The sequence below is a fragment of the Callithrix jacchus genome, chromosome 4 (genome assembly GCF_049354715.1).
Source record: "Callithrix jacchus isolate 240 chromosome 4, calJac240_pri, whole genome shotgun sequence".
NCBI classification, from domain to species: Eukaryota; Metazoa; Chordata; class Mammalia; order Primates; family Cebidae; genus Callithrix; species Callithrix jacchus.
This window is the reverse complement of record NC_133505.1, coordinates 123,782,854-123,795,518: the sequence shown is the minus strand read 5'-3', so window position 1 is coordinate 123,795,518 and position 12,665 is coordinate 123,782,854. Positions and strand designations below refer to the sequence as shown.

The window sequence follows — 12,665 nt, the reverse complement described above, 5'->3', positions numbered from 1 at the left end:
AATTAAGAACTTCACCAAAGAAGCATTAAAAAATACACCTTATGTTTCTGATACTTAGTATGTTTAAACTTACGTACTTTTCTCAAATAAAATATGAACAGGCAAATTACTTTTGACTCTATTAGTAAGGAAAAGTTATTTGAGTAATATAAAACAAAAATCTTGACAAGACATATCTGATATAAGTTGGCCCAGACAAAAATTCCACTTTCCCATTAGATATTTCTCAGTAGCAATAAATGATTTAGAAATAAGTTCTTGGTTTACTTCAAAGAAAATTCTAAAATAAATATAAATATGGAATTTTTCCAATTAATATAATAAAAAACTTTTAATAAAACATAGATTTATTAAAGTAGAATATAAAAGCATACACAGACTAGGCAGCAGAGGGGGGAACTGAGGTATTAGTTTTATTGTTGTTCTTTATACCTTTATTTATAGTTTACAAATATAATTTTATGTCCATATATTTAATAAAAACAATAGTAAATGTGTATGTACACACATATATTTGCTATAGGGTGTATTTACATAAAATTTACATATGCAAGACATATTCATATAGGTGTATATTTACATAAAAATGTATAGAACCAAAACATGTCCTCAATGGTTCTATGTGTAACATTTTCCAAGATTATGATATATAGAGACAATGTTATTTATTGACACCCTGCCTTGTTTCACAACTGTTCTGCTTCTGTTGTAAGCATTAGGGAAGATCATTGGGAAAGTAGGGAAGAAAGCTCCAACCTAAGAGAAACTTATTCTTTTTTGTTTTATTTTTTTTAAAAAAAGCTCAATCATAACTCTATTTTTAAAAGATAGGGTGGTAAGGGGGTAACACAGAGATACCTAATCTTGTTTCAATATTATCCTTTGAAACTTTTCCTACAAAAAAAATCTGCCTAGCCTAAAATTATTGTTGATATGGTTTGGATGTCTTATCCCCTCCAGATCTCATGTTGAAATATGATCCCCAATGCTGGAGGTGAGGCCTGGTAAGAAGTATTGGATCATAGGGACAGATCTCTTATGAATAGTTTAGCACCACCCCCTTGGTGATGAGTGAGTTCTTGCTATTACTTCACACAAGGGCTAGATGGTTAAGAGTATCTCTCTTGCTCTGTCTCTCACTATGTGATGCACATGCTTCTCCTTCACCTTCTGTCATGACTATAAGCTTCCTGAGGCCCTCACCAGGGCCCAAGCAGATGCTCATGCTATGCCTGTACAGCCTACAGAAACAAGCCAAATACACCTATTTTCTTTACAAATTTCCCAGCCTCCGGTATTCCATTATAGCAACACAGAATAGACTAATACAATCATATTATTATATACAAGACACAAGACATTTCTGCAAATATTCAGTATATTACACAGCATGTAGCTCCTAAGGAGATAGCTAATAAGAACTAGATTAATAAATCAAGTAGAAATGGTAGTGAACAGTAAAGTTATACATGACAATATGGCTTAACACAGTGCTGATGTCACAAATGCCAAGACACTGTCCTCAAATGATCTTTGAGGTGAAGTAGGCCCCTGATACCCCAAATGTGTAAGCATTAGCTGATCATAGGGATCATTGGTCTAAGTCAGTGGATCATTTGCTACTCCCTCTAGTCTCAAGACTGCTGGCCCCTCACTCATGGCAGCTTTCCTACTGTTGCCTGTAAAAGGGTCTCAGAGATTCCCAATTCTTTTTAGAGTTGAATTTAGTTATTTTCTTTTTTCTTTTTCTTTTTGAGACAAGGTCTTAGTCTGCTGCCCAGGTTGGAATGTGGTGGCACCATCAAAGCTCACTGTAACAGCTTCCTGGGGCTCAAGGGATCCTCTCACCTCAGCTTCCCAAGTAGCTGGGACTACAGGTGTGTGCCACCATGCCTGGAAAATTTTTGTATTTTTTGTAGAGATGGGGGTTTTGCCATGTTGCCCAGGCTGGTCTGGAACTCCTGGACTCAAGTGATCTATCCACCTCAGCCTCCCAAAGTGCTGAGATTACAGGACTTAGCCATCCCATAGGCCTAGTTATTTTCTTAAATACATGCACAGTGTTTCCTAAGGCTCCACAATAGTCATAAATACAATTTCTGCTTAAAATAACATAGTGAATATTACCTACCTTTCAGTTCTTTTAAACCTCGATCACAGCATTCATGTACTGACTCAAAAACTAGTTATCTGGAGCCTGTTACCCGCCAGGCACTGTACTGGGTGCCAGTGGTGAAAGAAGAGGCTGAGATTCATCTCTGTTCTCATGGACCTTAGGGAATCCTCCAATGCCTACCCACCAACCCCTCAGAACCCCTCCTCTTCAACTCCCACTGAAAGACAAGTTTGGCGGTTGGTTCTAGATTCAGCATACCAAGGCTCACAGTCATAACTGTATTTCCACATAGGGTTAGAAGTCATCACATGGGTTTGTTTTATTTTTCCCAGCAAGGCAAACAACTATTTAATAAACAAAGCAGACAATGAACATCTGGAAGACGACGTCCACATGACTCCTCTGCAAAAAGGCAAAACTACTCCTTAGTCTAATAAAAAAAAATCTGAAATTCTGGCTATTACTTTTCCTTTCACCCTCGATGCCAAATTTCTAATATGCCAGAACGAATTTCTCTATTTTACATACATACGTTCAGACTTTTACGTTCAAAATTGTATTAGACATACAATTTAATTACTTTGCCATGCCTAGGTTTTAATTTCTTTTCTTTTCTTTTTTATTTTCTGGAGACTAGGTCTTTCTCTGTAGCCCAGGTTGGAGTGCAGCGGCCCGATCTCAGCTCACTGCAACCACTGCCTCCCAGGCTCAAGAGATCCTCCTACCTCAGCATCCTGAATTAGCTGGGACCAGAGGACACTATCACACCTGGCTAGTTTTATTGTATTTTCACTAGAGATGGGATTTTACTGTGTTGCTCAGGCTGGTCTCAAACTTCTGAGCTCAAGTGATCAGCCTGCTTTAACTTCCCAAAGTGCTGGGATTACAAGTGTGAGCCACCTCCAGCCAGTTTTGATTTCTTAACTAGAGTGACGTTTGAGTCTTTAACAACAGCGTGGGAATTGTGTTTTCATTGCCTTTTCACCCCATCCTCACTAAGCACCCATTCCCTATTGAGTTCTCAGTATGGCCACTGTTCAAGGCACAAAACTCCTCATGGACCTTACAATCTATTAGGAGGAAGTCAGGCAAATTAAAGTTTACATTATACACTTTGTCGGAAGAGGGTAAGTGCTCTAGAGCGGTGGTCCCCAACCTTTTTGGCAACAGGGACCAGTTTCATGAAGGACAGTTATTCTTTGTATGGCATTGGGTGAGGAGGATGGTTTTTGGCTGAAACTGTTTCACCTTAGATCATCAGGCATTAGATTATCATAAGGAGAATGCAACCTAGATGTCTCAAACATGCAATTCACAATAGGGTTCAAGCTTCAGTGAGAACCTAATTCCTGGCTGATCTGATGGGAGGCAAGCTCAGGTGGTAATGGCCTATGGCCTGTTGCTCACCTCCTGCTATGCAGCCCTGCTTGGTCACTGACAGGTAGCAGTCCCCAGCGCAGGGGTTAGGGACCCCTGCTCTGGAGAAAACTGAAAGCCAAGGAGGGGAATATGGAGTTCTGGGAAAATAAAGAGAGGGCTTCACATAGTTAGGAAAGGTTTCCCGAGGGCAACATTTAAACAAACACTGAAGGAGGAGCAGGTCTTGTGGATATTTGGGGCAAGACTACTCCAGGCAGAGAAAAGTATGTGCAAAGGTTCTGAGGTAGAACTATGCCTGCCATCTTGGAGAAATAGCAAGAAAACTGAACGGCTAGAGAGGCCTGAGGATGGGGGAGCATTTCAGGGAATGAGGTCAGAGAGGCAGTGGAGGAGACAGAACAAAGAGGCCTCAATATTTGTCAAATCAATAGTAATAAACAGTAATGAATAATAAGATAGGTAACATTTATTGCTTTATTTCTTGTAATAAAGAAAAACAACTAATTGTTCTAATATGTACAGAGTTGACTTTATGCTTTAAAACACACGTAGAAGTAGTTCTAAAACGCTATGGGATATATTTCCCAGAACAAACTTTTTTTTCTACTTTAACGTGACTAAAACCTTTTCTAAATGCTGCAATTAATTTAACGTCCCCATGTGTCTTAAAAATAAGACATAATTCCTCATAAATGTCAGATGGATTACTAATTTCCAAGTTGTGGTTTTTTAATATGATTTTCAAGTCTGTGTCAGTTCCACAAGGTTAAAGGGTTCAAACTGTAACATGAAAAGTTAATAAAAGCAGTTTGGGACATTATTCAGAGTTCAAATTCTGCTTTAAACATATAATTTGATTTGTTTAATGAATTCTTTAACGTAGCATCTTTCTTCTCTAAAATATTAATATATAACTTCATGTTTCTGAGTGTTACAAATTACATGTACTAGAGCCAAAAGATATTGTACATATTGTTCTGCTGGTGTGTTCCCTTCTTTCTGCTGTATTTTCATTTAAAAGGCATCCTTACATGTAGAAATAAGCCTGCCAAGAGAGCTGGGCTTGATAAACAAAATTAATTAGTAGAAGCAGCAGATGTATACCTTCATAAAGAACGTCAGTAGGCTCTTTATTACTTGGTTCCTACTAGTTAAGAACTAATTTGAAATATATCCTAAACACAAAAAGATTGTTCAGTTTAACTCAAGGAACACTGAGCACCTTTGTCAGATACTAGAAGACAAAGACTATAGCCCCAGTCTCTGGCCTCAGGATCTTACAGTCTACAAGGCTGACTGAATCCCAGACTTGCCCCTGTCCAGGAGAGATGAGGGAAGGGTGAGTGCACACACTGGCACAGAAGGTAGAATAAATTTGTGCCGACTTTTAAAAAGCCACTCACCTAAAACATCATCTATCAGCTGATCCTATGTTTAACCCAGCATAAATGACAGATGATTTAACAATAGACCTTCTAAATAACACATTAAGAGTTGGGCAGAGGGTTTTGAAGCCATTTTTAAGTAAGCAAGATTTGAACCTACGCTTACAAGTTTCCTCACAGACAAAGTGCTCATTTTTATTCTTCACCAACACTTAAATCACAAGGAGGAAAACTTTAGCTAATAACCATTTGCAAATCTTGTGGTGAAGAAAGAAGCAGAGTTTTAGGTTGCACAAATTCATTAATATAAGTGAAGGGTATTTTATTCTACAAAAATTTTATGTCAAGGTAATAAGGTTGGACTAAATCCAATCCTATGAATTTATACACATTGAATAAATACCAATAATCAACTTAATGTCTTATTGTGTAAGGTCAAAATTATGTGAAACAATCTATGTAAATATCTAGCTTTAGTTAAGTGGATCCAGAGGAACAGGGCATAAGGAGCCAAAATAATCCCAAGCTCTGGCCACTAAACCCAAATGCCTGGGACCTGGGTGGCTGCAAACAATGGGAGGGGTTGCACTTTTTAAACCACTTTTTAAACCCTTTTTAATTTAAAAAATTTAAACCAAAATTTTTAAACACTTTTTAAAAAAATTTAATTTAACAAAAACATCAGAGAGGCAAGCAGCTGGTATAGCTTCATGGGGTCACGAGACTCTGACACAAAAAAATTTAATTAATTGTATTGATTAGGCTTATAAACATTTTAGGTTAAATTATGACATTTGTTTCCTGACACTACACAATAAATAAAAGTCTAATATGAAATTGCCCGTAACACAGATTGCAGCATTTTATCACAACCCTAACATTATAAAATGTTTCCCCGGTCTCAAAGTTGATTAGAATCAGAATTATCTGAGGTAACTTTTTGAAAGTGCCTATTCCCAAGCTCCACCCACTAGAATTTGATTCAAAATAAGAGGTGGGAGCTTTCTACATGTCCAGACAGATTAGTGATCAGATAGGCTGGGGAGTCTAGGGGAACTAAGAAGCACCAGACTAAGCTGACTACAAGAACTATGAAACTTAAATGCAAAAAAAAAATACTATTTTCTCCTCACCAAAAGCAGACTAAGCTGCCCTATTCCAAACAGACAGCACTAGTATCATTTATGACCACCATCCAATTACATATCCAAAAGTATATCTCAAGACCTAAAAATAGATGTACATGCTTATATGTATGAAGACTTGAAAAATAAGTGACCAAGTGCTAGTTGGGAAAATCACAGATGTGAGAAATATTCAAAAATAACTGATTATGCCTCATCACTCAAGATGTATCAACACTGGAATTCCTAGACGGTTTTCAGTAAATGTCTCAAATCTAAGCTTTATTCTTTGTGTGTGGTTGAATACCTGTTCCTTCACTGGTTCTTTTAACATCCTGAATACATAGGATGCTTCATGGAAACTATCTCTTCTTCCATTAGTCAACTGCCATAAAGTTTCAGATTTGAAGCCCAGTAAGAATCTAAGCAACTACATGCCTAAAGTCCCAGTACTTTGAGAGGCCCGGGGTGGGTGGATCACTTGAGCTGAGGAGTTTGAAACCAGCCTGGGTAACATGGCTAAACCCTGTCTTTACAAAAACATACAAAAATTAGCCAGGTGTGGTGGGATGCACCTGTAGTCCCAGCTACTCAGGAGGCTGAGGCAGGAGGATTGCTTGAGTCCAGAAGTCGAGGCCACAGTGAGCTGAGATTGTGCCACTGCACTGCAGCCTACGTGACAGAGTGAGACCCTGTCTCAAAAAAAATAATAATTATAACAATAATAATTTTTTTAAAAGAATCTAAGCAATCACACTTGTTCCTAGAGAACTGCTCTCACAAAGTGCCCAGTTAACAGCCTGGATGACCATACAAAATCCAAAACTTTATTGGGAAAGATCAATGACAACTTTGGCCAGATTAGTACAGGAACATACTGTTGAATTGATTTTCATAGACATACAATATTAAAGGTGCACCTTCAAACAGTGATGAGAAAAAAAATAGAAATATTTAAAACATACATCATAAAAGTCCTACACATTTAAGTAAAATCTTACATATTTATTAGAATTTTACAATCGCCTAGTATTGTGCAACATACAGTACTAGACAAAATCACTTGAGGGTTTTGCGGGTTTTCTTTTTTTAAACAAATTGGTATGTAATATAAACTTAGGAACCACTATCAACATCTTGAGTACTAGTGTTTCAGAATGGAGACACAGTTCAGTGAAAAAAATGCCGGCACTGGTTTTAGTTTAGATTCTTGTTTCACCAGAAAGCACGGTGGTTGGGGGAGCTGTCAAAGTACTCCAGATAGACTCAGCGCCATTAAATAAGCTCAGGCATATAGGGCCAGGAGCAGGGGAGGAGAGGAAACGCTGAAACAACTCGGCAGAAAGCTGGCCCTTGCTACTAAAAAAAAAAAAAAAAAAAAAAAAAAAAAGCATGAATTAATGAGGATGAATGAAATAGAGACACAGCCGGTAAGGGGGGGTTGCGGATTTAATCTGGACAGGCAGAGGGTAAACCCGGTTGTGGGTTATTTAGGTCCAACTTCAAGTCAAAGACCAGCTCCAGAGAAAAAGCAGCCTAGTTCAGAGTCTACGCGCTCAAATACACAGGAAGCCACACGATTCCAACTTGCGGCGCCAGCAGGACACTCGGGAGGAGGTGGCGGCACCGCCCGCTCGCCAGCGTCCAAGGCCAACCTGACAAACGTGCCCCGGCCATTCCGCACCAGCCCGGAACGAACACGCCGGGATTCCAACTCTGCGCGGGAGGAGCGGCTTTGTCAAAGGGCGGCTGGAGAGAACCGGCCCGGCACACGGCTGTCTCCTAAGGCGACCCTCGGGTCAGGTCCCTTCTCACGGGGCGGGCAGAGTCAGGAAGTCTGGAAACTAAGTGAAATGGGCTGGGGGGCGGCGAAGGGAGAAAGTTCAGGGACGCCTGGTTGATTCTCTGGTTTTGGGGGAAAGGAAGGAGTTTGGTGGGGGACCGACCCGGAACGCAGTAACCTACTTCACCCCCGGCCCCGCAGGCACAGCCGGACTCCGCGGGTGCAGGCGGCGAGCCCGACTTCCTCCTGCGCTCCGTCCCTCCAGGCCCGGCCCGGCCCAGCCCGCAGCCGGCAGACCGCAGCCCGCAGCCCGCAGCCTGCCCCCGGCGCCCCGTTCCCGCTGCCTGCCGGACGCGCTCCACTCACCCAGCTCCTCTGCCTGCAGCCGGAGAGGGGCGGAGACCGCGAGCAACAGAGCCAGGAGGCCCGGCCCGGCAGCCCCCGCCAGCGCGCGGGCGCCGGGCACCACGGCCCCGCCGGGCGCCAGCTTGGCAGGCTCGGCCTCCCCTCGACGGACCCTGCGCCGCCGCTGCCCGGGCCGGGCCGCCTCCTCCGCCGCGGAGCACTGCGCCAGGACCGGGCACAGCCGCTGCCCCGCACCGAATCCCATTGGGGCGGCTTTGAGCCCAGCCCCGCGGGGGCGTCTTCCGCCCCGCCCCGCCCCGCCCCGCCCCGCCCCGCACGTCGGCCCCCAGAGGAGGAAGTCGCACTCCCCAGCAGTTACCCACTGCGAGGCTGGAGGCGAGCCAGGCGCCGCCCGCGCTCGCCTCCACGTATCTGGCGCTCCCTGCAGCGCTCCTTCCTTCCCCTCCGCCCCACCTGCCCAATACACGTGAACCTGCTTCGCAGCAGGACACCTCGCCGCGAGACCCGCCCCTCGCCGCACGGTGCTGGAGTCCTTCTCGGAGGGGCTGAGCCCGCGGCGGTGCCCTGGGAGGCTGCCCCCCTCTAGGGTTTTGCCAGCCCGCGGGGATGCACATGCCAGGGACAGCCACACCAAGAGACTGGAAATATTTTGATGATAGGATGATGACAGTGCCAAGTAGGACCTTAACTCATTCATTCATTCACTCAAAAGTTACTCAGTTCAGCAGTGTGCTTGTCAGGAGCAGGGCTAAACCCATGTGCCACTTTCAGGCATTGAAAATAATCAGGCAAGTATTCAATGCAAATTGCAATCAGTGACATGAAGGGTGCTGTTGAAGCACATTTAGAGAGCTCTAATTAGATGGCGGGTAACGGGGTTGAGGGAGGAATCAGCTAGGAGAGGGCTAAGTGGCATCAAAGCTGAGATTAAAGCAGGAGCTAAAACAGACAATTTGTGCAAAGAAGCTGAAGGAGGAAAGGGCCGGGTGGCTGGAGCACGGTGAACAGGTGGGTGCACGGCCAGATGTAGAAGCTAGTGTACAGAGTAGGGGCCAGGACGTGCAGCTAAACAACCTAAAGGATGTTTAACTTGGTCTTGGGAGCAATGAGCAGCCACGGAAGGTCAGAAGGCGGAAGGACTCGATCCGTTGATCCTCTAAGGAGCTGCAGAGAAGGGTTTGGGGAGGACAGATTGGAGAGTGGACAATTACAAAGCTATAACCGAGTAGTTGAATAGGGTGGTGGCAGTGGAGCGTGACAAGGACAGATTAGATATGTATTTTAAGGGCTATCTTACGTCTCTGGTCCCCTGCAGTCCCCGTTTACTTCCTCTGCGCGCTGCCCCCACCTTCGCATCACGGCGTGGCACTTTGAGGTTTCACCTAGAGGTGCAGCGCAGGGAAGCAGGGAGGCGGAGAGGAAGCAACAGTCCCTCCAGTGGCAAATAGGGGCCCCTCATGTGATCTTTGGATAACCTGGACAGACTCATTTCATACATGCGTTCCATTTTTCCTCTCTTTTCTTTTTTTAACTAAATAAACAAGCTGATAAAATCTCAAATGAGATTGTCTTTGGGGCTTTGCTTTCTCTGAGGCAGCAGATCTTAGAGGAAAGAACTTGGGCTTTAGAAATGGAGTGGATCCCAGTTTGATTCTGGACCTTAGCTTTGTTGCAGAGTGTGACACCTAACTGAATGTGTATATTAAGTTCTAGCATGTAGAGAAAGTACCTAATAAATGGCGGATTTTATCATTTTTTAATAGAAAGTAATTTCACGCCCATGAAAATATTGAGTATTCTTACACTCAAAAGCATAAAAAGATACTTTGATTCATTGAACATCCTCCTAACTTCAGCTTTCCCCTTTTCTTATTTCTCTTCATTCTTCCTAAGTGAGTTTGGGCAGCTGCTGCCAGGCTCTAACAGGTTTGACACTGTGAGCTATGAATGAAGCAAAGACAATGGAGAGTATTGTTTGCCAGTGAGGAATTCATAATGTGAGGCAGGTGGGCTTTCAGGGATGACAGGGATGACCTTTTTTTTTTTTTTTTTTTTTTTTTAAATCTCAGTCAATACCTTGATGGGAATGGAGTCATCTGCTCTACACCCAAATCCTGAGCCAGACAAGGGGAGAGATTTAGGATCTGGTAACAATAAAGAAACAGAAAGGCAGATCCTACTGCTTTCATCATGCCATTCCTTCTTTAAAGTATAAAATCTCTAGTTAAGAAAATAATAATAAAATAATGTGAAAATATAACAGATTATCAAATACCTGCTGTGTGTGTGTGTGTGTGTGTGTGTGTGTGTACATAGATATGTTTGTGTTGTTTTTAGAGACAGGACCTTACCATGTTGCTCAGCTGGAGTGCAGTGGCTATTCACAGGCCTGATCATAGTGCACTACCACCTCTAATTACCGAGCTCAATCCTCCTGCCTCAGCCTTCTGAGTAGCTGGAATTGCAGTATATTTTTGTATGCAATAAAATAAGCCTTGTTGAATTAATATACTTGTTTTAATCTTAAGAAGATTCCATTTTTGATTTTTTAAAACAATGCATGATGGAATCTCAGAACCAAGTTCCATTAAGAAAAATTATGCTTATTAGGATCTATCTATAAACATTTCACATACTAAGATGGAAAACATCTCTAGGGAGGTGTCTCTCATAGGCCACTTCACTTCTAACCCATCCCCCCACTTGCCATCCAGCCTTTATTTCGCATATCCTACTGCAATTTATGCTTACATTTGCCAGCTCTTCTATAAAAATACATAACAGCTGGTCAGGAGCTGCCTTTTTTTATATTATAAATTATGTGTTCTGTCTTGCTTAGGTAGGACAGAATTTAAAGAGAACTGCAAACCTAGTGTGATTCTAAACAGTTTAGAAAGCTTCAAAATAGATTGTAGTCCAGTTCAATTACCTAATCAATTTATCCTTAACATTTAGTAACCCCGACTGTGACTTTATGAAGAAAACTATCTGAGCTATAAAACTGAAGTCCTTATAGATGTCTGATACTGTTTCTATCTGTCCCCACTCAAATCTCATGTTCAATTGTAATTCCCAATGTTTTAGATATTTTCCATATGGAACAATGTGATGGCAATACAATAAAAATAAATGCAGGTACCATCACTTCCTCATTTATGATCTAATAATAGAAATTTGAGAAAGTTAATTACACAGACAAAATTAATTATATAGATTGATAAGCACAATGATAGAAGAGGTTCAGGGTACCATGGAATCACAGGAGAAGGGCATATAACCTCGATTTTCAAAGTCTGGCAGGGCCTGGGAGAGGTGAAGATATTAATTAGAAGGAAAACATGTTTGTCAGACAAGGAAAATATATTATTTTAAAACTCAGAAACAGAGATCACAGGGTGCTTACTGAGATTGAACCTGGCCGGGCACAATGGCTCATGCCTATAATCCCAGCACTTTGGGGAGCCGAGGTGGGCAGATTACCTGAGGTCGAGAGATCAAGACCACCCTGGCCAACATTGTGAAACCCTGTCTCTTCTAAAAATACAAAAATTAGCCAGGCATCGTGGCTGGCACCTGTAATCCCAGGAGGCTGAGGCAGGAGAATCCTGGGAGGCAGAGGTTGCAGTGAGCCAAGATTAAACCATTGCACTCCAGCATGGGTGACAGAGCGGGACTCTGCCAAAAAAAAAAAAGATTGAACCTACTTTATCATTGAATTTGAGCCTTGGGACTGAATACAGAATGGGCAGCAGGAGCAGAATCTGAGGGCTCCTGGAAGTAATGGGAAGCAGGGAAACATGGAGAAACCCCATCTCTACTTAAAAAAAAAAAAAAACCATTAGCTGGGTGTGGTGGCACATACCTGTAGTCTCAGCTACTTGGGAGACTGAGGCAGGAGAATCACTTGAACTCAGGAGGCGGAGATTGTGGTAAGCCAAGATCACACCATTGCACTCCAGCCTGGGCAACAAGAGGGAAATTTCATCTCAAAAAAAAAAAGAAAGAAACTTGTGTCAAGATTATGGCAGCCAGGCTCAACTTTGAATTCAGGGATTTCTATCCAGTGAGCAGGGCAAAGGGGTCTGTGATGAAAAATCACTAGGAGGAGACATCAGGGTAGAGGGGATGTTTGTAAACTGACTTAATAAGATTCTTCCTGAATGCAGGTCAAGGATTTACCCAGTAAAGATAAGGGAGGAGAAACGTGATTTGATATGGAGAGTGGGGGATTCTCTGTGAACTAACTTAGAATTTTTGTTAAAGCTGGACTAGGCAGGCTAAAGACAAGGTTCAAAAACAAGGCCTAGAAGAAAAGAAGGCTTGGGGAACTTGACTGGTCACAAAGAGTCTTTGTCACTCCCCATGTGAATATTTTTGCCACAAGCACTAAACAGCTAGGCTAAAGGTCAGAGCCATCCCCCTCTGTGGCAGAGCTCAGCAGGGCACAGTCAAAACTTTCCTCCCAAAGTGGCCTTTCTCTAATTTCCATTTCTGATAAACTTACCATTGTC

At 42.5% G+C, this 12,665-nt stretch overlaps 1 protein-coding gene across 6 annotated transcripts in view; it reads right to left on the bottom strand.

Annotated features, from left to right (window-relative positions):
• DCBLD1 (discoidin, CUB and LCCL domain containing 1) overlaps positions 1 to 8,416 on the bottom strand; it is a 66,206-nt gene extending 57,790 nt beyond the window's left edge. For 5 of the 6 annotated variants that reach the window (XM_035296570.3, XM_035296573.3, XM_035296572.3 and 2 more), the window contains exon 1: positions 8,155 to 8,416. In XM_035296570.3, coding sequence (XP_035152461.3) covers positions 8,155 to 8,398 — 244 coding nt within the window. In that variant the 5' untranslated portion in view covers positions 8,399 to 8,416. The remainder of the gene's footprint in view (positions 1 to 8,154) is intronic. The other variant, XM_078369975.1, reaches the window with a different exon arrangement.
• Between the last annotated feature and the right edge of the window lie 4,249 nt (positions 8,417 to 12,665).